General features: G+C 38.3%; 2 protein-coding genes across 2 annotated transcripts in view; one reads left to right on the top strand and one right to left on the bottom strand.

Annotated features, from left to right (window-relative positions):
* Nucleotides 1-24023, top strand: part of LOC309504111 (uncharacterized protein) — a 501143-nt gene that overhangs the window by 11999 nt on the left and 465121 nt on the right. The gene's annotated exons all lie outside the window — the stretch shown is intronic.
* The window catches only part of LOC309504109 (uncharacterized protein), a 102565-nt gene that overhangs the window by 77222 nt on the left and 1320 nt on the right, over nt 1-24023 (bottom strand). Inside the window, exons 2-3 of the mRNA XM_082177128.1 lie at nt 22957-23699; nt 22638-22804 (exon numbers count right to left, since the gene is read on the bottom strand). Of these exons, the coding sequence (XP_082033254.1) occupies nt 22638-22804; nt 22957-23685 (896 nt within the window). The 5' untranslated portion in view covers nt 23686-23699. The remainder of the gene's footprint in view (nt 1-22637; nt 22805-22956; nt 23700-24023) is intronic.

The raw sequence follows: 24023 nt of genomic DNA, 5'->3' as shown, positions 1-24023 counted from the left end.
CCCGCGCTGGGGCCCCCTTAAATTTTTTGTCAACGATACCAGGGACACCGAAACACCGGGGAACATGAAATTTGGTGGGCATGTAGCCCCACTAGACTTCTAAGGAAAAATTTCGTTTGGTCCCCGGGGGCCACTCCCCCCCCCGCGCTGGGCCCCCCCAAACCCAAAAAAATGCAGTTTTTTCCTAAATAACTACCTGAACCGTGGCACCGAGGATGAAGAAATTTTTATGGTATGTTGGTCTACTAGACTTTTACGGAAAAATTTCGTTTGGTCCGCGGGGGCCACTTCCCCCCCCGCGCTGGGGCCCCCGTAAATTTTTCGTCAACGATACCAGGGACACCGAAACACCGGGGAACATGAAATTTGGTGGGCATGTAGCCCCACTAGACTTCTAAGGAAAAATTTCGTTTGGTCCCCGGGGGCCACTCCCCCTCCGCGCTGGGCCCCCCCAAACCCCCAAAAATGCAGTTTTTCCTAAATAACTACCTGAACCGTGGCACCGAGGATGAAGAAATGTTTATGGTATGTTGGTCTACTAGACTTTTACGGAAAAATTTCATTTGGTCCCCGGGGGCCACTTCCCCCCCCCGCGCTGGGGCCCCCGTAAATTTTTCGTCAACCATACCAGGGACACCGAAACACTGGGGAACATGAAATTTGGTGGGCATGTAGCCCCACTAGACTTCTAAGGAAAAATTTCGTTTGGTCCCCGGGGGCCACTCCCCCCCCCCGCGCTGGGCCCCCCCAAACCCCAAAAAATGCAGTTTTTCCTAAATAACTACCTGAACCGTGGCACCGAGGATGAAGACATTTTTATGGTATGTTGGTCTACTAGACTTTTACGGAAAAATTTCGTTTGGTCCCCGGGGGCCACTTCCCCCCCCGCGCTGGGGACCCCTTAAATTTTTCGTCAACGATACCAGGGACACCGAAACACCGGGGAACATGAAATTTGGTGGGCATGTAGCCCCACTAGACTTCTACGGAAAAATTTCGTTTGGTCCCCGGGGGCCACTCCCCCAAAACCACCCCCCCCCCCGCGCTGGGCCCCCCGAAACCCAAAAAAATGCAGTTTTTCCTAAATAACTACCTGAACCGTGGCACCGAGGATGAAGAAATTTTTATGGTATGTTGCTCTTAAGGGCCCACATCAACCTAGCCCATAATCACTCATTTGTGATTTGCGCCCCTCCCATAAAAAATGAAAATGCAATATTATTCTGCTTTAATCGCCCCTATCTTCAGTGGAGATGTTCAGAACTGCACCATATTTCATGTGTATGATTAACTTGACATCCTCTGGGGGTATCCTCTGCTAAGTTTTGTAGAATTTCATCCATGGTGGGTATAAAATAAATTAATTTATGTGCACATTTAGTGACTGTACACTCATCGGCCTGTAGATGGTGCTGTTGAGCGAAGGGTTGCTGGTTTAGGATGATACTGTCACACACACACATGCAGGAATACAAACAAACGCAAGCATGCACACACACTGACATCCACACGCACAGACACACACCCATACACACACATACAAATCCACATGCACAGACACACACACACAAACACACACGCGCACACATGTACGCACACATACATACACGCACAGACACACACACACACACACACACAGACACACACATACACAAACACACACACATACACACACACACACACACACAGACAGACATGCACATACTATTACTTTTTTTAGGTATATACATAAACACGCAATACAGCCAAATTACTCCACGTCATTTATTTTTGTGGAAAGCCAGTGCAGGCCTGAGCGGCGGTCATATTTTGTACCGCGATGCGGTACATCTAGTTTAAAGGGAAATTGTGTTAATTTACAACTTAACTGTTCTGGCTTTTAAGTTGTGTATTGTGTTAATTTACACTTTACTCTTCTGGCTGTTAAGTTTTGGTCCAGCAGAACAAAATAGTAATAAAAATATATTTTGAGATTTAAATAGTTGATTTCTTGGAGTGATTAGTTTGTTTTACAGGAAAATGGTAAGCAGTTTATTACAGTTATATTGTTAAAATATACAAATGCAAGTATATACACTACACAGTTATTCAATTGAATATTCAATATTATCAATATTCTTTAAAATCTTATTTAGGTCTATGGTCTGTGTGTCTGCAGTTTCATGACACGACAACCATTAACATTAAGTAACTGGGTTTTTCTCAGTGAGAACTAGCTCACTCACTGCCACTGTTTTGTAAATATTTGTAAGTAAATATTTTTTAAAGTTGGATCCTTGTAAAATGCACATATAGGATTTCCATGTCAGTATGGGTCTTTAACAGTCTTTGACATTTCTACTACAGAAAACACGTCTAATACAACTTTTATTCTGGCTGCCTTTAGATGTCTAACAATTACGTCTGTAGCACGTCTTTACTTGACATCTATAGAATGTCCAGAAAAGACGTATAAAAAACTTTCATTCTGGCTCCTGTGAGGACGTCTTCTGGATGTCTAAGAATGACGTCTGTAGCACGTCTTTAATTGACGTCTATACAATGTCCAGAAAAGACGTAAAAAAAACTTTCATTCTGGCTCCTGTGAGGACGTCTTCTGGATGTCTAAGAATGACGTATTTAGCACGTCTTTAATTGACGTCTATACAATGTCCAGAAAAGACGTATAAAAAACTTTCATTCTGGCTCCTGTGAGGACGTCTTCTGGATGTCTAAGAATGACGTATTTAGCACGTCTTTAATTGACGTCTATACAATGTCCAGAAAAGACGTATAAAAAACTTTCATTCTGGCTCCTGTGAAGACGTCTTCTGGATGTCTAAGAATGATGACGTCTTCTAGACCACTTTTTGCTTGCTGGGGAACACAGTCACAGCATGTTTGCGATGCGCTAGAGGAGTGGGAAGCTCGTGAGGGTCTTTCACCTGGCGAGACATTCCGCACTGTAACCCCCAGATCACCAAATACTCATTAGCCAAAGTAGTCCTCTTCTTTTTAGAAAAGGAACTAGATTGGGGAACAAGCAAAGCTCGGCCGCGCATCTAGAGCGCCGAATGACGCGCGCTGGGTTGCCGTGACAACCCGTGCTGTCAATCGGCGCTCGACGGCACACGGCACGCTGAGCGGCTTGAGCCTTTATTAAAAAGGGGAGACAAACAACGTGCTGACGTGGTCATGCACTCATGAGAGAACATGAACCACCCACGAACGTAGTCTCACACACTGATTAGGCATGTGAAACCATGAACGTGGCCGTCGATGAGGACAGGAAACGATCGCATCCAGAAACACACGAGTGAAACGTCATCCTGAAAAGGATGCGATCTTCACTCGTGTTGCTCTTTCAGGAATAAAGTACTTTCTCAATTGTGCTGAAGCACACAGGGGACCCAACGCGGCAACACAGCGGGAAAACTGCAAGCCCGCTGTGCGCACTCAACCGTTTACCAGCTGTGAAAATGTAAAGTGTTAGCTCAACCACACGCAGGAGATTTTACCCTTGATATACACAAGTAACAGACTTACACCAAAAGTCTTATAAAAATACAAAATTTATTTATACAACAATTTAAAAACTAAACAATTGTATGCATAATCAAGAGAGTGAAAACATTAGATACAACTGCTTCAATTCAAGGGCTAGGAATAAGGTCACAATCTGGCACCCTGGTTAGACAGCAAATGAGAGGGGCTAACACACAAATCACACCAATAAAGTCATATGTAACAGCACACAGTCACACGTGAGATTTACACAGCAAGGGCAAATAACAAATAGCAAATAGCAAGGTGCAACACTTCAAAATAAACCCCACATATGTAGGAATAATGATATAACCAAATTGGTTTGATTAGTATAAAAGCCCTAAAACCAATTCACATATTAACAATTGATAAATAAAACCTAGGCGAGCAGCCAATATCCCACTAGACCGAGAGAAGTTTACATAAGCAAAACATCACAATTATATTATGCATAAAACAAAGTTTCATCGAACACAGTCAACAGTCTCGTCACTCACGACCCCGCCCACTTGGCGCTCGCAGTGCAAAGGGAAGGAGGCGCTAAAGGTGAGGTGATGACAGCGACACACACACGCAAATCCCAGCTCCGACGAGTTCCAGGACACGGTGGCCAGCGGGGGAAACCGGAACTGTAAAGCCGAGCTGTGAGACAATGGAAGGGCAATCAGTCCCAAATAAATACACGTCAATGCCCACTCTTTCGTAAACAATAAGAATTCCCACTTCCCTCAATATGAATGAATAGCGCGCGTTGATTATTTCTCGTGGACCTCTCGCTGCCAGGAGTCAATCGCGATCGTAGTCACTGCGTGGAGTCGAATATCCAACAAATCGGAACAAAGGCGGTCGAGCTTGTCTCGTTACGGTCTCTCTCTCGGTCAAGGAACCGCCCAAAGGACTGCATGCTGGTTCTTATATTCAGTGGATCTACCAATCGCGTTGTACCACTGGCTCATCAGTAACATTGGACACACCTGCAACCAAAGACTTGCAAATACACATGTACACCTGGTAGACATTAACCCACCCTCACAAGTTATCAGACAGTCAGTGTTATCCTCCCATTACAAAAACAGCTTTTTAATTAACAAGTGTGTAGACGCAGCTGGCAGACAGGAAATCGCGTGGTCGCTGAAACGCCGTCACGCCAACACAGAGAGATCCCTTCCCGAAACAGCAGACTCGTAGAGCGTAAGATAGATACAATCTCAAAGCTCATTCACAAAATAAAATTAGATAAAGTCTGCAGTGTTCAGCTGCTCTTTAAGCTGAACTGCAGTAAAGTGTTGGAAATGCTCTTTAACAGCGACCACCGCCGACGCGCCGTCACACCAACACTTGATTGAAGAGCTTCTTTTAACTCAGAGCACACTCGATGATGATTGCAGAGCAGAACAACACACGCTCGGCTCTGAAGCGAAAGCTTGAATGTGCGAGTGCAAGAACGCTTCCTTATATTCCTCATATACTGCCATGGCAAATCTTGCACGGCAATGTCCATTGGCTCGTTTAGTTTACTTTCGAAGATGATTGGTGAGATCACGTCTGACGTAACGTTGAATGTGACTGACTGACAGGGAACTTGATATTTGTAGATAGTTTAATCTAACGTTAAATCCTTTTAATGTTAACGATACTATTTATGAACTTTGAATTAATAGTTTGCAAATCATTTATGATCACTTTATTATTGTATGTGTTACCACTGAAGGGTGTAAGACACAATGTAATGGATAAAAAATGATGATAAAAAAATGATACAAATAACAAGCTTTTTATGACTTCATTAAACACTAGAAGAATTCGATGATAAATGACATGCAGCCAATCCAGATTTTTTTTTTAATTGCTAAAACAAGTAATGTTGTATTTTATAGCGCTATACTGTAGTGCAGAAGTCTGTCTGTAATAGTCGCTGTTTTCTTCAGCACCAGCATTTACAGGGTTAATAAGGAGAGTTTATGAAGTGCGTATGAGGAAATATAAGAGCTGCGTAGTGCTGATGTTCCTGATGTTACTGTTGTTCTGCATTTAAGCTTTCAACGAAAAGCTCCTTTCGTCTTTATTAAGACATTACATTAGAGGAGAATGGGGGACGATTTCCTTGAGTTTCTCAGAGACTGTTTTATTGGAAAGCCAACATTTTTATATGTGTATTTCTGAAATACATTCGGCTACATGGACACAGTCTCCTCTGGTAGCAGAGCACACTAAATTATAATGTAGACACATGCAATTTCTGTAAAGCTGCTTTGAAACAATGGCGTATGATGACATATATTTATTCAAATGGCACAATATATCATCTAAAGATTACAGTAATGCATGCCTGATGTTATTTAATTCTACAGGTTGTAGATTTTGCTCTGAGCCACATAGACACAAAATCATTCACGATTCGCAAAATGCTCTACAACCAGAGTACTGTACTCAGACAACAATTAGCAAAGTCTATTTAGGAAATTAGGAAACTAATTAGGAAAAATAAACTAGTTAGAAATACAGATAAGAATTTGAAGCATGATAAAGAGTTAAAGTAGACAGATTAAACGGAGTAGTAAAAAAAAACAGTTAAAATCAGCAACGGTGGATATAAAGAATACTGTGATGTTTGACATTTAGGAAAATCCAGATGAAGTCCTAAAAGTTCATCTAATAAACCCTGCCAGTGTCGGCAGAGCAGATATATCAGGGCAGACTTCAGTACTTTCACTGAGAACACGAACCTTCACTTGATTTGACTGAATTACCTATACCACTCCTTAACAACTTACAAGTTAAAGCACAAGTTTGTGTCACAATTTCCTCTGAATATTTTTGAGAGTTGGAGGGTGTATAAGCTGGGCGGAGAAAGAGCAGAAAAACTGTGTTGGGGCTTTTTTTAGAGTTAGATCTAATACAGGAAACGAACCTATTCTCTTCTGGTTTGCTTGTGTTCTTTGTGCCCTAATTAGGACCCAAGCCCTGAAAGGGTGAAGGCCCTATTGTTTTTCTGAGGAATATTATTATTAATTTTTATTATGATGGCCCAAGCCCGGCTGTGCTGAAGCTATACGGGCGTGGCAGGGGGAATAACCTGAACTTGGATAATCAATCCCATCGAATTTGCCATATTATCCTTTTAAATGTAAGCATTGGGTTTCAATTTAATTGAGTAATCTAATGCATCTAATGATAAAAATGGAAATAATAATAAATAAAAAATACAGTAAAGGTTCAAATGTTGACTTATATGTCACCAGCAGTGTGTGATTTTACACACACACACACATATATATATATATAAAATGTTATATTCTGTAGAAGTCCAGTACAAATGTTACTGCTGCTCGTCACAACGGCTGTCACCAGTTGCTAGGCGACAAAACCAGACCGTCCCATTGAACAACTCCCGGGACACAGCTAGCAACAATTTGTTAATTTGACAATACATTTTGTTAGTTTAATTTTCAAATAACCAGTGGTGGAATGTAACGACATATATTTACTCTGGATTAAAGTATAATTTTGAAGTGCTTTAGATTGTTATTCAACTCCACTTCATCTCAGAGGTGAATATTAGGCTACATTTTATGAAAAAAAAAATGATTTTTTACACATGGATATTAGATTATGATATTAGATATTGTTAAAAAAAATAAAGAACAGTATATAATAGAAACACAAAAAATATGTCTTATAGATTAGGGATGGGCAACATCATCCTAGAGGGCCGCTGTCCTGCAGAGTTTAGCTTATAGGACAGTTTTGCAGGTTTGATTTTTCAGTAAGTGAGTTCATTTTTTTTATTCTTCCCTCTTTCTGAGAACATCTCAGTGACTGGCAGCCGTCGACTGAGTCAGTCCTGAAAACCTGTTAGTGGACAGTGGAAATACGCACTGATCCCAGATGATGTCTCTCCAGCAGAGGCTTTATCCCGGATCCCGGATTTACCAGCCCATCCCGGATCTCCTGCTCCGCTCAATAAAAGTCTACAGAATAACTGTTTTCTTCCAATCTGTTTTATGTATACTGATACTGTTAATGTACAGAATAATTTCCTTATTACATTTACAAGTTATAACTTGCATTACAAAAATAAACAATGCACAGAAATAATTTTTTGTTTCCTTTTACAAATTATAACTAACATAAAAATAATGTATACGATTGTTTAAAGCTGCAGTCTGCAGTTTTTCCTCTTTGTCGCCATCTCTGTTCGAAATCTGCAATTGCAGTTATTCATGGAATTATCAACTTTACATGGGTTGTGCCTCGGCACGGCACAGTGCGGATGAATCCAATGTTTTGAGGAGAATGTGCGTCTGTCAGTCGGTGTGGATACTGGCATTCGCAATCACAGATTCTACCTTTTGGAAATATGACCAACATAAGAATTTTCACTGGAAAATGCCGTCTAAACAAGTAAGTAACATCCACTTTTGTTCTGACCAAAAAAGCATTGCAGTAAATTGCGCTGATTATATCACGTCAAACTGTGCAAATTATACTTTGTTCTCAAATTGTTAATGTTAACAACATCAGCATTGTGTGACTACATTTAATGCCCATTTGATGTTTGTCCTTGTTTTCGCATGGGCCGGTTGCTGTGTCTTTATTTCTGTAGCCACTCCGAAGTCCGAAGTCTTTTGCGTTTTACAGCGGGTGAATCTCCAGTCATCACTGGTGATTGATGTTTGAAACATTATGGATCCGCCATAAGTTTAATTATATCAAGTGCTGTGAGAAAAGGCTATAAATCTCCACCTCCAACATCCTCACACTCATAGCCTACTAGCCGAGACTCTTCTTTATGTGTTCAGATGTGACGTAATGACGCAAAGACATGCTCGAATTACCCGTGGAAATCCACCAGTACCACTGGAGTTAAAATCATTATTACAAGCTCACCATTTTGAATCGAGCTACGGCAAGCAGAGAGTTTTGAACGCTGGCTGGTTATGTACTTGCTCAATTTATTTTGGATAATTTTTAACCCAAAAAAGCTACGGACTGCAGCTTTAATTTACAAATTATAAGTTTATTTCTCTACCACTCTGTCAAGAAGAGAAAACAATTTGTCCTTTCTCTCCTTGCTCTGTCTCTCTCTGAAACTTCATGTCCTCCCTAAATATCTCGATCAGCTCCTCCTCTCGGCCTTGTTTTCTCTCGGCTGCTGGTTCGTAGTTCTGGCTCGTAGTTCTGGTTCGTAGTTCAATCCTTCGTGTGTTTTACGGCCTATAGTATCTTCTCCTTTTGAAGCCAAATTTGATTGCCCATTTGTTGTACAACGAAAACCGAAGAGAGAGAGAAGAGCGTGCGACCGCCGGACACCCCCCCCCCCCCCCCTTACCTGGACCCATCCCATCTGTTCACTACCCGTCCTTCAATATTCCCTGGCATGACGAGGACACCAGATCCCCTTTTGTTTTCTTTATTTCCCCATTTTTTGGACATTTTATGTTTATGTACTTTAATAAATGCCTCTCCAAGGCCTGACACCACTCCCACTGGGTCTGTCGTTTGCTCCTCCCGCCACAACAGCAATAAACAGACTCAATACTATTCAGAGTTTGAGTCATTATTCTAATTTTATCATTTCTTGCAGAGGCAAAAGTTAAATACTCCACTCTATGCCAGCTGGAAGTCCCATGGGCCAGATACACAATTACATTTTAAAGCGTACCCTGTCTTTACTCAATATGTGTTCTTGGCTGAGAATGTCAGGTTTCCTCTTTTGATCTTCTGAGGGTTGTGGACTGTAGCTGGCTTCCTCTTTCTGCTAGCTTGTATGCTCCCCTCCCCCTCCCCTCCCCCTCCCCTCCCCTCCGCTCCCCTCCCCTCCCCTCCGCTCCCCTCCCCTCCCCTCCCCTCCGCTCCCCTCCCCTCCCCTCCCCTCCGATCAACGAGAGCCCTAAAGACCATGCTTTTTAAAATAACTAATGACACACAATATCTCTACATTTACGCACATGTTGCTTCTACTTGCATTACAGTTTTTCTCGATTGCTTAAACACATTTCTTGAAACTATGCCTCGTATTCTCAAAACTATAAACACAAATCCATAATGTCTCCCCCAATTCCCCAAACATCCTATTTTCAGGTCAAAATGAAGCTCTACACTCAAAACCATTCACTCTTGCTGACCAAACTTTGCCCTCAGACAGGACACACAAGCCCTCAAAATCACACACACTACAACATAGTCTAAGACACTGATGCAATAAATTCAAAACAACATCAGTTATGCTGCTTGTGGTTCCCCCCCTCACAAACCTTTTTGCATGATGAACACAAAAGAAACAACCAGTGGATACATTGGCACATTTTTATTCATACACAGAAAACACACACACACAAAAATATTATTTTTTTCCTGTTTTACTTTTTTTTTTACTCTCTCCTCTAATTTTTTTTTTATATTTACTTACAGTAAAATATGGAAGCCCGTTTCCGCCACGTTGAGTAAAAAAGAAAAGATTCTTTAAGTCATAATAATGAGAAAGTTTCTCATAATAATGACTTAACATCTCATAATAATGAGAAACTTTCTCGTAATAATGACTTAACATCTCGTAATAATGAGAAACTTTCTCGAAATAATAACTTGACATCTCGTAATAATGAGAAACTTTCTCGTAATAATGACTTAACATCTCGTAATAATGAGAAACTTTCTCGAAATAATGACTTGACATCTCGTTATAATGAGAAACTTTCTCGAAATAATGACTTAACATCTCATAATAATGAGAAACTTTCTCGTAATAATGACTTAACATCTCATAATAATGAGAAACTTTCTCGTAATAATGACTTAACATCTCGTTATAATGAGAAACTTTCTCGTAATAATGACTTAACATCTCGTAATAATGAGAAACTTTCTCGTAATAATGACTTAACATCTCGTAATAATGAGAAACTTTCTCGAAATAATGACTTGACATCTCGTTATAATGAGAAACTTTCTCGAAATAATGACTTAACATCTCAAAATAATGAGAAACTTTCTCGAAATAATGACTTGACATCTCGTTATAATGAGAAACTTTCTCGAAATAATGACTTAAACATCTCGTAATAACGAGAAACTTTCTCGTAATAATGACTTAACATCTCAAAATAATGAGAAACTTTCTCGTAATAATGACTTACAGTTTTTCTGAATTGCTAAAACACTAAATCCCATTCTCTGAACCATATTCTCAATAGTCTAAACCAATTTGTGGAATAAATCACTCTTTCTGTAAAACATTAAACAAGTTCAGGTAGTTACAACACTGTTTGCAAATCTCATGCACTCTTTTTTCAAAACTCTAAACACATTCTCACTCACTAAAACACATTTTGCACTGTGATGCACTTACATTTCAAAATGCTAAACACAGGTAGGTGAAAGTTAAACACAACTGCAACACAGTTGTCATCGTTTACACACAACGACTCAAAATTGTTCACACTTATTTCTAATGATGTGACCAAACCAACTGTACATAATACAAGTCAGTTCAGAGTCCCAAAATGTACTCAAATGTTGCACTGAATGTTGATACCAACAATGGATGGAAACAATATAAGAGGGAGAGGAGGATGAGGATGAGTAAGAGGAGGTGAACAAGCAGGAAGAGGATGAGGACGAGGAAGAGCAAGGTGTGGAGAATGTTGTCAAGGCTGGATCTGCTTTAGGGTTTTTCCCTTCGCCTGCAGAGACGACAGTGTCTGAGATGTGGAGAAACTCCTCCGGCCGGACCAACATGAAGACATGATGCTGAAGCAGAATAAAATCTCTCACTGACCTTGATTTAGCAGTTGCACAACTCTTCTGAGTGTACTTTACTGTGCTTTTCATTTAGAGTTTCTTACTGCAACCTTTTTGGCTTTTGCAGTTGGGTCACTGTATTTTCACAGTATGTAAGTGGTGAATATACAGACATTCGATAGGTCTACAGTAAGTTGTCGTTACTATACTTTTTTTTTACGTTTTTTACTTTGTTACAATATACTTTTTTTCTGTAACTGCATGCTTTGGATTCTGTGTTCTCCATTTTTTTATGTAGTGTGTAATGAATGATCTGTAGTGTTTATAATTTTGACTCGCTGTGTGTATGATCTGAGAGCATTGTTTGATTTTGAGAACAGATAAAATGGTTTTGAGGCAATTGTTTGATTTTGCCAGAAGAGTCAGAGGTTCTGTGAATGCGGTTTGAAAATTTGGTTTTGTGTTTAAGGTTTTGAGAAAGTGAGTGATGGTTTCAAGAAATGTGTTTTCGCAATTCAGAAAAACTGTAACATCTCGTAATAACGAGAAACTTTCTCGTAATAATGACTTAACATCTCAAAATAATGAGAAACTTTCTCGTAATAATGACTTAACATCTCGTAATAATGAGAAACTTTCTCAAAATAATGACTTGACATCTCGTAATAGTCAAGTCAAGTCAAGTATATTTGTACAGCGCTTTTCACAATACAGATTGTATCAAAGCAGCTTCACAGTATTAAATTAAAATAATACAACAAGGTTTGTTTCTAGTGGAATTTATTGATAAAATCAAATTAATAATGTAATAATGAGAAACTTTCTCGTAATTATGACTTGACATCTCGTAATAATGAGAAACTTTCTCGTAATTATGACTTAAACATCTCGTAATAACGAGAAACTTTCTCGTAATAATGACTTAACATCTCAAAATAATGAGAAACTTTCTCGTAATAATGACTTAACATCTCGTAATAATGAGAAACTTTCTCGTAATAATGACTTAAACATCTCGTAATAACGAGAAACTTTCTCGTAATAATGACTTAACATCTCGTAAAAACGAGAAACTTTCTCGTAATAATGACTTAACATCTCGTAATAATGAGAAACTTTCTCGTAATAATGACTTAAACATCTCGTAATAACGAGAAACTTTCTCGTAATAATGACTTGACATCTCGTAATAATGAGAAACTTTCTCGTAATTATGACTTAAACATCTCGTAATAACGAGAAACTTTCTCGTAATAATGACTTGACATCTCGTAATAATGAGAAACTTTCTCGAAATAATGACTTGACATCTCGTAATAATGAGAAACTTTCTCGAAATAATGACTTAACATCTCGTAATAACGAGAAACTTTCTCGTAATAATGACTTGACATCTCGTAATAATGAGAAACTTTCTCGAAATAATGACTTGACATCTCAAAATAATGAGAAACTTTCTCGAAATAATGACTTGACATCTCGTAATAATGAGAAACTTTCTCGAAATAATGACTTAACATCTCGTAATAACGAGAAACTTTCTCGTAATAATGACTTGACATCTCGTAATAATGAGAAACTTTCTCGTAATTATGACTTAACATCTCGTAATAACGAGAAACTTTCTCGTAATAATGACTTAACATCTCAAAATAATGAGAAACTTTCTCGTAATAATGACTTAAACATCTCGTAATAATGAGAAACTTTCTCGTAATAATGACTTAACATCTCGTAATAATGAGAAACTTTCTCGTAATAATGACTTAACATCTCGTAATAATGAGAAACTTTCTCGTAATAATGACTTAAACATCTCGTAATAACGAGAAACTTTCTCGTAATAATGACTTAACATCTCGTAATAACGAGAAACTTTCTCGTAATAATGACTTAACATCTCGTAATAATGAGAAACTTTCTCGAAATAATGACTTGACATCTCGTTATAATGAGAAACTTTCTCGTAATAATGACTTAACATCTCGTAATAATGAGAAACTTTCTCGTAATAATGACTTAACATCTCGTAATAATGAGAAACTTTCTCGTAATTATGACTTAAACATCTCGTAATAACGAGAAACTTTCTCGTAATAATGACTTAACATCTCAAAATAATGAGAAACTTTCTCGTAATAATGACTTAAACATCTCGTAATAATGAGAAACTTTCTCGTAATAATGACTTAACATCTCGTAATAATGAGAAACTTTCTCGTAATAATGACTTAACATCTCGTAATAATGAGAAACTTTCTCGTAATAATGACTTAAACATCTCGTAATAACGAGAAACTTTCTCGTAATAATGACTTAACATCTCGTAATAACGAGAAACTTTCTCGTAATAATGACTTAACATCTCGTAATAACGAGAAACTTTCTCGAAATAATGACTTGACATCTCGTAATAATGAGAAACTTTCTCGTAATAATGACTTAACATCTCGTAATAATGAGAAACTTTCTCGTAATAATGACTTAAACATCTCGTAATAACGAGAAACTTTCTCGTAATAATGACTTAACATCTCGTAATAACGAGAAACTTTCTCGTAATAATGACTTGACATCTCGTAATAATGAGAAACTTTCTCGTAATAATGACTTAACATCTCGCAATAATGAGAAACTTTCTCGTAATAATGACTTAACATCTCGTAATAATGAGAAACTTTCTCGTAATAATGACTTGACATCTCGCAATAATGAGAAACTTTCTCGAAATAATGACTTGACATCTCGTAATAATGAGAAACTTTCTCGTAATTATGACTTGACATCTCGTAATAATGAGAAACTTTCTCGTAATAATGACTTAACATCTCGTAATAATGAGAAACTTTCTCGAAATAATGACTTGACATCTCGTAATAATGAGAAACTTTCTCGTAATAATGACTTAACATCTCGTAATAATGAGAAACTTTCTCGTAATAATGACTTAAACATCTCGTAATAACGAGAAACTTTCTCGTAATAATGACTTAACATCTCGTAATAACGAGAAACTTTCTCGTAATAATGACTTGACATCTCGTAATAATGAGAAACTTTCTCGTAATAATGACTTAACATCTCGCAATAATGAGAAACTTTCTCGAAATAATGACTTGACATCTCGTAATAATGAGAAACTTTCTCGTAATTATGACTTGACATCTCGTAATAATGAGAAACTTTCTCGTAATAATGACTTAACATCTCAAAATAATGAGAAACTTTCTCGTAATAATGACTTAACATCTCGTAATAATGAGAAACTTTCTTGTAATAATGACTTAACATCTCGTAATAATGAGAAACTTTCTCGTAATAATGACTTAACATCTCGTAATAATGAGAAACTTTCTCGTAATAATGACTTAACATCTCAAAATAATGAGAAACTTTCTCGTAATAATGACTTAACATCTCGTAATAATGAGAAACTTTCTTGTAATAATGACTTAACATCTCGTAATAATGAGAAACTTTCTCGAAATAATGACTTGACATCTCGTAATAATGAGAAACTTTCTCGTAATTATGACTTGACATCTCGTAATAATGAGAAACTTTCTCGTAATAATGACTTAACATCTCAAAATAATGAGAAACTTTCTCGTAATAATGACTTAAACATCTCGTAATAACGAGAAACTTTCTCGTAATAATGACTTAACATCTCGTAATAATGAGAAACTTTCTCGTAATAATGACTTAACATCTCGTAATAATGAGAAACTTTCTCGTAATAATGACTTAAACATCTCGTAATAACGAGAAACTTTCTCGTAATAATGACTTAACATCTCGTAATAATGAGAAACTTTCTCGAAATAATGACTTGACATCTCGTAATAATGAGAAACTTTCTCGTAATAATGACTTAACATCTCAAAATAATGAGAAACTTTCTCGTAATAATGACTTAAACATCTCGTAATAACGAGAAACTTTCTCGTAATAATGACTTAACATCTCAAAATAATGAGAAACTTTCTCGTAATAATGACTTAACATCTCGTAATAATGAGAAACTTTCTCGTAATAATGACTTAACATCTCGTAATAATGAGAAACTTTCTCGAAATAATGACTTGACATCTCGTAATAATGAGAAACTTTCTCGTAATTATGACTTAAACATCTCGTAATAACGAGAAACTTTCTCGTAATAATGACTTAACATCTCAAAATAATGAGAAACTTCTAAATATAGCTCGTTACCGAATCAAACAAAATATATTTTAAACTTTACCAGTATTGATATGCTAGCTTGATAGTGAGTACTAAAAGCCATCTTATTTGTTTATATTTATAGTGATAAAGTTAGGTGTTTTATTACATGTGATTCTGACATGATGTCACTGCATGCACTGCGCTCCTTCCTCTCCACTCGTCTCAGGTAAATAAATAAGTAAATAAATGTGTCTTCTAGCTGAGGCTGAGCATTTGGCGTCGCGTTCATGTGTTTTGGGGGCGTGGCTTTGGAAGGAGCTCAGAAGGGAGGGGGTGGAGTGAATGGAAATAATGAGCTGTGTTTAAAACAGTCGTGAGAGGTCTACAGACACTCGATTTTTATACTCTCTTTTTCAGAGCACTTACATTTTAATTATGTATTGGTATATAAAGACAGTTTAAACAAATTTGAAAAAAAGTTTTTTATAAAAATCCAACCTACCCTACCTTTAAGTCATTATTACGAGAAAGTTTCTCATTATTACAAGAAAGTTTCTCATTATTATGAGATGTTAAGTCATTATTATGAGAAAGTTTCTCATTATTATGACTTAAAGAATCTTTTTTTTTTTTTACTCAACGTGGCGGAAACGGGCTTCCATAGTAAGATGTGTGTGACCATCATATGACAGTAAAAGAGCACACAAACCTTATTCTCATATGGAATTCGAATTGTATTGGAATGGTAAAGAGTGTTGGGACGTGACAGGAGGGCCTCCACTCAAGGAGACAATATGATGGACACGTCTAAGAATGTTCCCCATATGGCTGAAATACCATCATTGGCCTAGAAAGATGACATTCTGGAGTCAAGACTATAAAGGAGAAAGGATGCCCTCCCTTCACTGTCACACTATATAATCACTCTGTGTGACTGTACGACTGCTGGCCTTTTCTTGCAAGAGAATACACCTCATCAAAGACTATTGGAAATGTTTGTCTCTTATTCAGTGATAGAATTGTGTTTGCCACCACTCCTCCCTGAAGGTTCTCGAGGCGACGGTGAAGCGACTCAAATTTGGCCTTACTCGTAGCCCAGCCTCCCTCATAGTCATACCATTGATAAAGACATGGGCAACTAGAGTGGCTTGAATTTCATCTGAGACTGCTTGTCTTCTTATCCTTGCCCTTAATTCCTCCTCCTCATTCTTATCCCTTTTCCTTCATGTCTTTCTGGATGCATTGTTCCAAAACGCAATAAACTGATTTGGGCCCTTTTATATATCTATTGAAGGTTCTGATTGATGTGTGTTAAATTTTGACTCTTAGTGTTTCCACCTGGGTAATTGTGTGTAACTGAGCTGAAGTTGTGCTGACTTGAGAGAACAATATTGAATGCTAGTGCTTTCTAAATGACAACATGGTCTAGGCAATGAGAAATGAAGGGATTTGTGTGTAGAGTTTTGCAGTGACAGTTCAACAAATCTGACTCATGTGTCAAAACAGGGAATAGTGTTTATAGTTTAGGGAAATGGGTGTGCTTTTTGATAAATGGCATTATGGTTTTGAAATTTTAGTTCAAAAGTCTGGTTATAGTGTTTAAGCAATCGAGAAAAACTGTAATAGAAATTTAGCATCACAATGATGGAATGAAATGATAATAGACCAATTCAATTACAACAAAACATTGGATTTTTTGGAAACTTTATTTTGATGATCATCTTTAGATATTCTGTTGACTAGAGTATAGTTGAGTATTAGTAGACTGTGAGCATTAGTTCACACAGACTCACAAAGTTACTCATAGTCAGTAGAATATCTGCTGCATCAGAATAAAGTGTATGCCGCCCATTGATCGAATGCGAGACTCCAGTTCCGTTAACAGATGTTTATTAACACCGTAGAACTAAAAGTTCAGGTAAACAAAATAGACAACATTAAATATTGCAATCGTTACATAAATAACAAAGAATACAGAGTAATACTGACCACTTTAGCCTGCTTATCAACCAACGGCAGAGTACTTTTCCAGAAGAAATCTTCAGTCAAAAAATGTATTCTTCAGCTTATACACAGTTGTAGTAAACACCACGAATCATGGATTATAAAGAATAAAAAATTAAACTAGACAGGTGTCACTGCTACATGTGCGCTTGGTCTCTGCGCTTTGCTTACGGAGCTTACCGAAGCAAACAGCCGCTACTTCCGGTTTTCGGCATGTCAAAATAAAAGTATGTGCGCATTTAAAAATAAATTCAAAAAAGCAGCTGCATTTACAAAGTGTTTCACTGCAGCTCTGCTTCTGATGGAGTTCATATGTTCACGTCCCAATATAGTGAGACGGCAGACGCTGAAAACTGGTGTAACTGCGGTGCTCATTCACACTTGCTTGATCTTCTTTAAATGTTAATATTATTGTAGTGTTTTGAGTTTTGTGACCATTCCAGCGAACTTTGTCACTTTCCCCCAGAACTAATATGACAATATAACATGTTTTAATGCTGGATTGAGTCACTTAATGTGTTTGAATGTGGTTATTTTTGTGTATATTCTGAGTTTTGTGTTAATTAACTGTTTATAAGTTGGTTTGAGTTGCCGCCCGCACCGTGTGTGTCTGTCTGTGTGTGTGTGTGTGTGTGTGTGTGTGTGTGTTGTATTTTACACAAATTCCAATGGTTGTGTGATGTTTCTTTCTGTCAAGCCATTTTAATAATAAATAAATTAGTTATGTTTTATCCTAAATAAATGTTTTATTAGGGCTAAATATTTCAAACTTTAGATTAAGGCTACGTTCACACTGCAGGCTGAAACGACCCAATTCCGATTTTTTTGCCCCTATGCGACCTGTATCTGATCTTTTCATGACAGTCTGAACGACACAGATCCGATCTTTTCAAATGCGACCCAGGCCACTTGGGTATGTGGTCCCAAATCCGATACATATCCGATCTTTTGAAATGCGACTTCAGTCTGAACGGCCAGGTCGCATTTATCCGACCCGCACGTCATTGATACGCGAAAAACGTCATAATTCTGCGTTGAAGTAGTCGTCGGTTTGAAACTGAAAACGGACTGCATATTCGTCGAGCTGAGGTAAATCTGCCGAACGGGTCGACCTCGACGAGCCCGTTAATAAAAAAATTAATAAAAAAGCCCACGGCCATTATATATACGTTATGTTAACTTATTTGTGCTGAATCTGATATTAGATAGGTCAGCGGCTGCTGTCTGGCTCTTGTGTAACGGTCGCTGCGCGCGCTTGTGTGTGTGTGTGTGTGTGTGTGTGTGAGAGAGAATCACAGTTAAAGTTTAGCTACTTCCGCAAACAACAAGTGACGTCGTTGACCGTTGAGTACTCTTCTGCGCATGCGGGTCACTTCTGGGGTCATTTCACGTTCACACAGGAGATCACAAAAGGTCGCATTTAATTGGAAATGTGAACGGCCTTGCAAAAAAATCGCATTTTTTCAAAAAATCGGAATTGAGCATTAAGCCCTGCAGTGTGAACGTAGCCTAAGTCACACAAAAGTCAAGGCAAGACAAGTTTATTAATATATTACACAATATAACAGACTTCATACACAATGGTAATTCAAAGTGCTTTACATAAGAAATGATTTACAACAAAGAATGTAATTAGAAAAAGAAATAAGAAGTTCAAAGAATAATAGCCTACATTGATTAAAATTGATTTCAAATGTAATTAAAAGAATAAAAAGAGGAAACATAATTATGTCCTTTAATCCTACCATTATTATACATTATTCCACGAAAAGTGTTTCTATAGACAGTAATCAAGCCTTAAATTTGCATCAATTCCCTTTATATGAGAGCATTTATTTACCGCGAGTTAATGAAGAACTCACTATTTGTGTATAGTCTGTTAATGTGTTAACGATAGCCTACTATTAATAAACTATGAATTAACTAATAGTTTGCAAATGGGGGCATGCTCCCCTGATAAAATTTGGATTTCTCTGACCTACATATGTGCATTTTAAGGTGTTTAAAGGCCAAATTTTTGGGGGGATAACAATAGCTTTAAAAGCATGTCAGTGGGCAGTAGCATAAATTATTTGTCAAGATAACAGATTCTTAAAAATGAGAATGAGGATAAATGTTGCAATGAATGATCCACACTACAAAATGGAAATGCAGAATGTTTCTGCTTATTGTTGACAATACACATATTCCAAACGGGAATGGCCTTAAATGAGAAATCTTTCAAGGATTATTTTGCATAGATGTTACATTTCAATCAAAAACCAGTGCAATCTTTTTAAAACTAATCAGTTTAAAGTTCAATTGTTCACTCCTAAAGACAGTCACTTGTCGCCACCTACTGGCTTAATGATGCAAGTGGTGCAAACACAGACAAGCGGGGTGATACAAATGGTGAAAAGGCTAATACTGGTACCTATTTTAAAATAATATAAAATATCAATATATTATTCTTTAATCAGTTCTATGCAGCAGAATCAGATTTAACAGAATTTTTTTTTTTACCAATTGTCGAAATAAAGTAGGCCTATAGTACTACAAAGCTATTTTTGTCAGAGCAGGAGCAGATCAGGGAGAGGACCAGTGAACGAGAGGATCGTGATTCGTGTAATTTTACCAGTGTTGCCCAGCACGGCTATACACCATGTTACAGCAGAGTAGTAGGCCTACTATTGCAAAAAGAAACAAGTCCAGAGAAATTTCATGTCGGCAGGTTTTTTAAGCGGACTTTGCCTTTCCAATGAGCGTGAGCAGAACTCGCAACACTCACACACACACACACACACACACGGACGTTGCTTGCGGAACATTGAGCAGAACGCGCTGTGGACACGGCGCGGAGAGCACAGCGCACACACACAGCGGAACCGAGGGGAACGGAACGAAGTTATGCATGTTCGGAAGCGGACTCGCACGCAAAGTCATAAAACACGCTGAGCCAGAGTCAAACCATCGCCGAACACGGAGGGGCGCGGCGGCTTTTTAGTATATTTCGGCCAAAAAACGAAAATGTTATTTTCGGCCGAAAATTTTCGGCAGCCTAAAATTGATTGCATTCCTAATTTTAAGACACCCATATGCTCTCGCGGGCCACATAAAATAATGTGGCGGGCCGGATTTGGCCCGCGGGCCTTGAGTTTGACACATGTGCTTTAAATGCTCGAGCTCGTCACAGCACGATGGATTCTGATTGGCTGCCAATGTTTTTATCATTCATTAGCTCTATAAAATCATTCTGAAAGTGATTCCAACGATATTGTCTCTCTATATCGTTATCGTTGTAGTTGTGGTGTGAACTCTCATATTCTGTAATATTGAGAATTATTTTTTAGAACTATATATTTTATATATAGTTCTATATACTTTGTAGTTATCTTTATAGTTATCATCCTTGGTGTGAACGGGCCTTAAGACACAAATTAATGGATACAAAACATGATGATGATGATTTAATGATTAATATAATTATATAGCGCAGATTATTAATAGTAAATGGACTGCATTTATATAGCGCTTTCAACAGACCTATGGCCACCAAAGCGCTTTACATATAGCCTCACATTCACCCATTCACTCACTCACCGACGGCAGTGTCAGCCATGCTTATGGTTAAGTGTCTTGCTCATGGACACCTCGACACTTGGTCAGGTGGAACCACCAACCCTCCGGTTTGTAGACAACTTACATGAACCACTGAGCCACTGCCACCCCATAGCAGATCATTAATTATGCTGGATACAGGTGAAACCCATAAGTTTTACACAGAAAGCTAAATAAATGAAAAATAAATGTGAGTTGGATAATGGATATAGAAAAGTAAAAGTTTTTTTACTTAAATATTTCATGTTTGTTATGCGAACCAAAACTTTTTTTTACATAATGTTACAGTTGGAATTATCATAGCACAATACTTGTTATGTAATTTGTAATTTATCTTTATGTTGTGGTTGAAACATGTCAGTGGTAAATATGATGGGATAGAAAGACCTGAACTGTCACTTCTTTTATATAAGTTCTTTTTAACATGAAAACAATGGTCTGGTCTTGGTCATTAAACTGCCCCGCTCCGGGTCGCTCTCCAGCCCTGTGTTTACTACACATCCGGACTGACCCAGAGGCCGTTCAGCTGATTTATCTATGGTTTGTGTCAAACATTGATCTTAAGGCTCTGTATAACACAGAGTCCACCTTCCTGTTACGCAGGTTCACCGTCATACAGGCTCCATCACTTGTGTAGGCATACTGTGTTCGCCACTCTACTGGACATAATGGACTTTCTTCACATCGGTCTAAACAAGCCGCCAGGTGCACAGTATAGAACATGAGTATAACTGATGTCGCAAATATGAACATGTACAGGGGGATATCTCCGAATTTATTTACCTGATTTTGTGGGACAACATATGGAATAATAACACGGTCTCCTTTTTCCCCGCCTCTGTTCTTACGTAACTGCTTAAATTCGGTCCATACTCCTTCTTTAGGGGTCACAGGGTATAGAAGGATCTCTGGAATGTCGTGGCGAGATTTTCGCATCCTGTTCCAGTCATCAGGCAAAGGGTCTGGCTCATAGTAAGGCGTACTTTTGTTGTTGTCAAACTTTCTGTCTGTCACTTCAATGAAACCCTCAGCAATTGCACATGCAGTGTTGGTGTCAATAGCGCAGTTCCACGGAGAGTAGAGAATGGTGTCTTTGATGTTACATGTGGGCACCAGAACACGTGATGGCATAAACCGGTCGACAATACTGCCATGAGCCACAATCACAATGTCTTTGCTAGGCTTTTTTTGTTTCAATTTTTTTTCCAAATACTCAGGAATGGTCAACCTCTCAGTATCGGTCAACCTCTTCTTGAAAAATCGTAGAAGATTCAAAAATGCAATCTTATTAGTTAATCCCTCAAGCCAGGAGAGAACTGTGTTGTCTGTACATGTTCCCCTGATATAATCAATTATTATCTGTCCCTTTTCATCTATGATGAGAGAATATTCCCCCAAGTTCTCGATGATCCTCTTCATTTGCAACAATTTTTGGATGATTTCTCTGTAATGAGAAAAGTTATACTGTCAGTCAGTCAGTTACCTCAGACCTTCATTATTGCAGTACTGTACAATCTCAGACAAATACAAGATATAGTGGCTTTGGCCAAGACAAATAAATTAGTAGAAATTAAAAAAATTAAAAAAATAATATATCATACTGCATTGCATCCAGCTGTTCCTTTAGCTTTTGTTGGCCGTCCAGAATTTCCCTGGCTGAATCCCGTAGGATCTTGCTGGCCTCTGTGACCCGATTGCCCTTTACTAGTTCTTTACTCATCATAATCAGGTCGTACAGACACATGCCTAAACCAATCACACCCAGTGCCTAGAAGAAAAGTCACAATCACAAAATCACTGTCTAACATATCAGGGCAATGCAGTGAATATTTCATATTGTTCTCTTGAATAGTCACTGCAAGAGAATTTCAAAATCAAAATTTTCTTAAAATGGGATGCTTGAGAACAGAAAGCTGATACTGTTGATCCTACTTTAGCAACAGTTTTAATGCCAATGCGTCCAATGTTCTTCATCATTACTTTGCCCGACACCTTCAGGCTACTTGCTATTACAGAGAAAAAACTAATGGCGCCCAGAGCTTGGAAAATAAGGAACTTGGCCTTGGCTGGAGCCAGTCCACCAGGTGTTATGTGACGAAAGAACGTGGCCCTGTTGAAACTTCTGAGAAAGTCTAGGGATACGGGAGTATTACTCCTTCTGGCCAGAGCCCACATAAGTAGAGTGGTGATCTCACAGTCCAACTCATCAGCATGATCCCCGAGCTGCGCTTCTGTACACCTGTCCTTCTTTGTTTCTGCACACCTGCCCTTCAGATTTTGCAGTTGCTCCTGAATGCTCGTGCCAACCTCTTCATCTTCTTTAATTAATTCAGTAGCTTTTTTAAAGGTACTGCTGGAGATAAATGTCTCTACCAATGTGGAAGTGACGCTGACTGCAGTGTACGATACAGAGCCAGCTGTTGCAGCAACCAATAGTGGGGTGGCCAGACCTCCTGTAAAGATAGTGGCAAGCGCTGCTCCAGTTATTGCGCCCACAGTTGTGGCAGCTCCTAGAGCCACCTGAGCGATGTTGCTGCCCTCATGAACATTTTCCAGCTTTTGCGCCAGTTCCAACAGCTTTCCTGCACATTCCTTTCGGTTCTCCAGCCAGCGGAAGAGAGAATCACATAACATATCTGCTGCCTCCATGTTTAGAGCAGGATCTGTGAAGAGAGAAAATGAAATATATATAAGGACTGATTTTCCTGCTAAAACAAAACTCACCCTGCAATAAAGCCATAAAATGCACCCTGGACAGCAGATAGCAAAGACAGAGCACAGAACCTTGTCCTGCCCAAACTTATCTCCTTGTCTCCTTGTTTGACTTCAACTCATCCCCCCTCTCCCTCCTCTTCTCCCTCCTCAAGGCACTGAAAGTTCATTAAGAATGTCTATATATTCACATCTTGTGAATATGTTGTTTTTTCCTTTTCATGTTTGGTATCATTTTAAGTGTCTCAGTGTGATTGGTAAAATGGTCTTAATTT

This window comes from Leuciscus leuciscus, assembly GCF_965113295.1.
Source record: "Leuciscus leuciscus genome assembly, chromosome: 8".
NCBI lineage: Eukaryota > Metazoa > Chordata > Actinopteri > Cypriniformes > Leuciscidae > Leuciscus > Leuciscus leuciscus.
The sequence above is the reverse complement of the archived record's forward strand: the minus strand, read 5'-3'. Positions and strand labels throughout refer to the sequence as shown.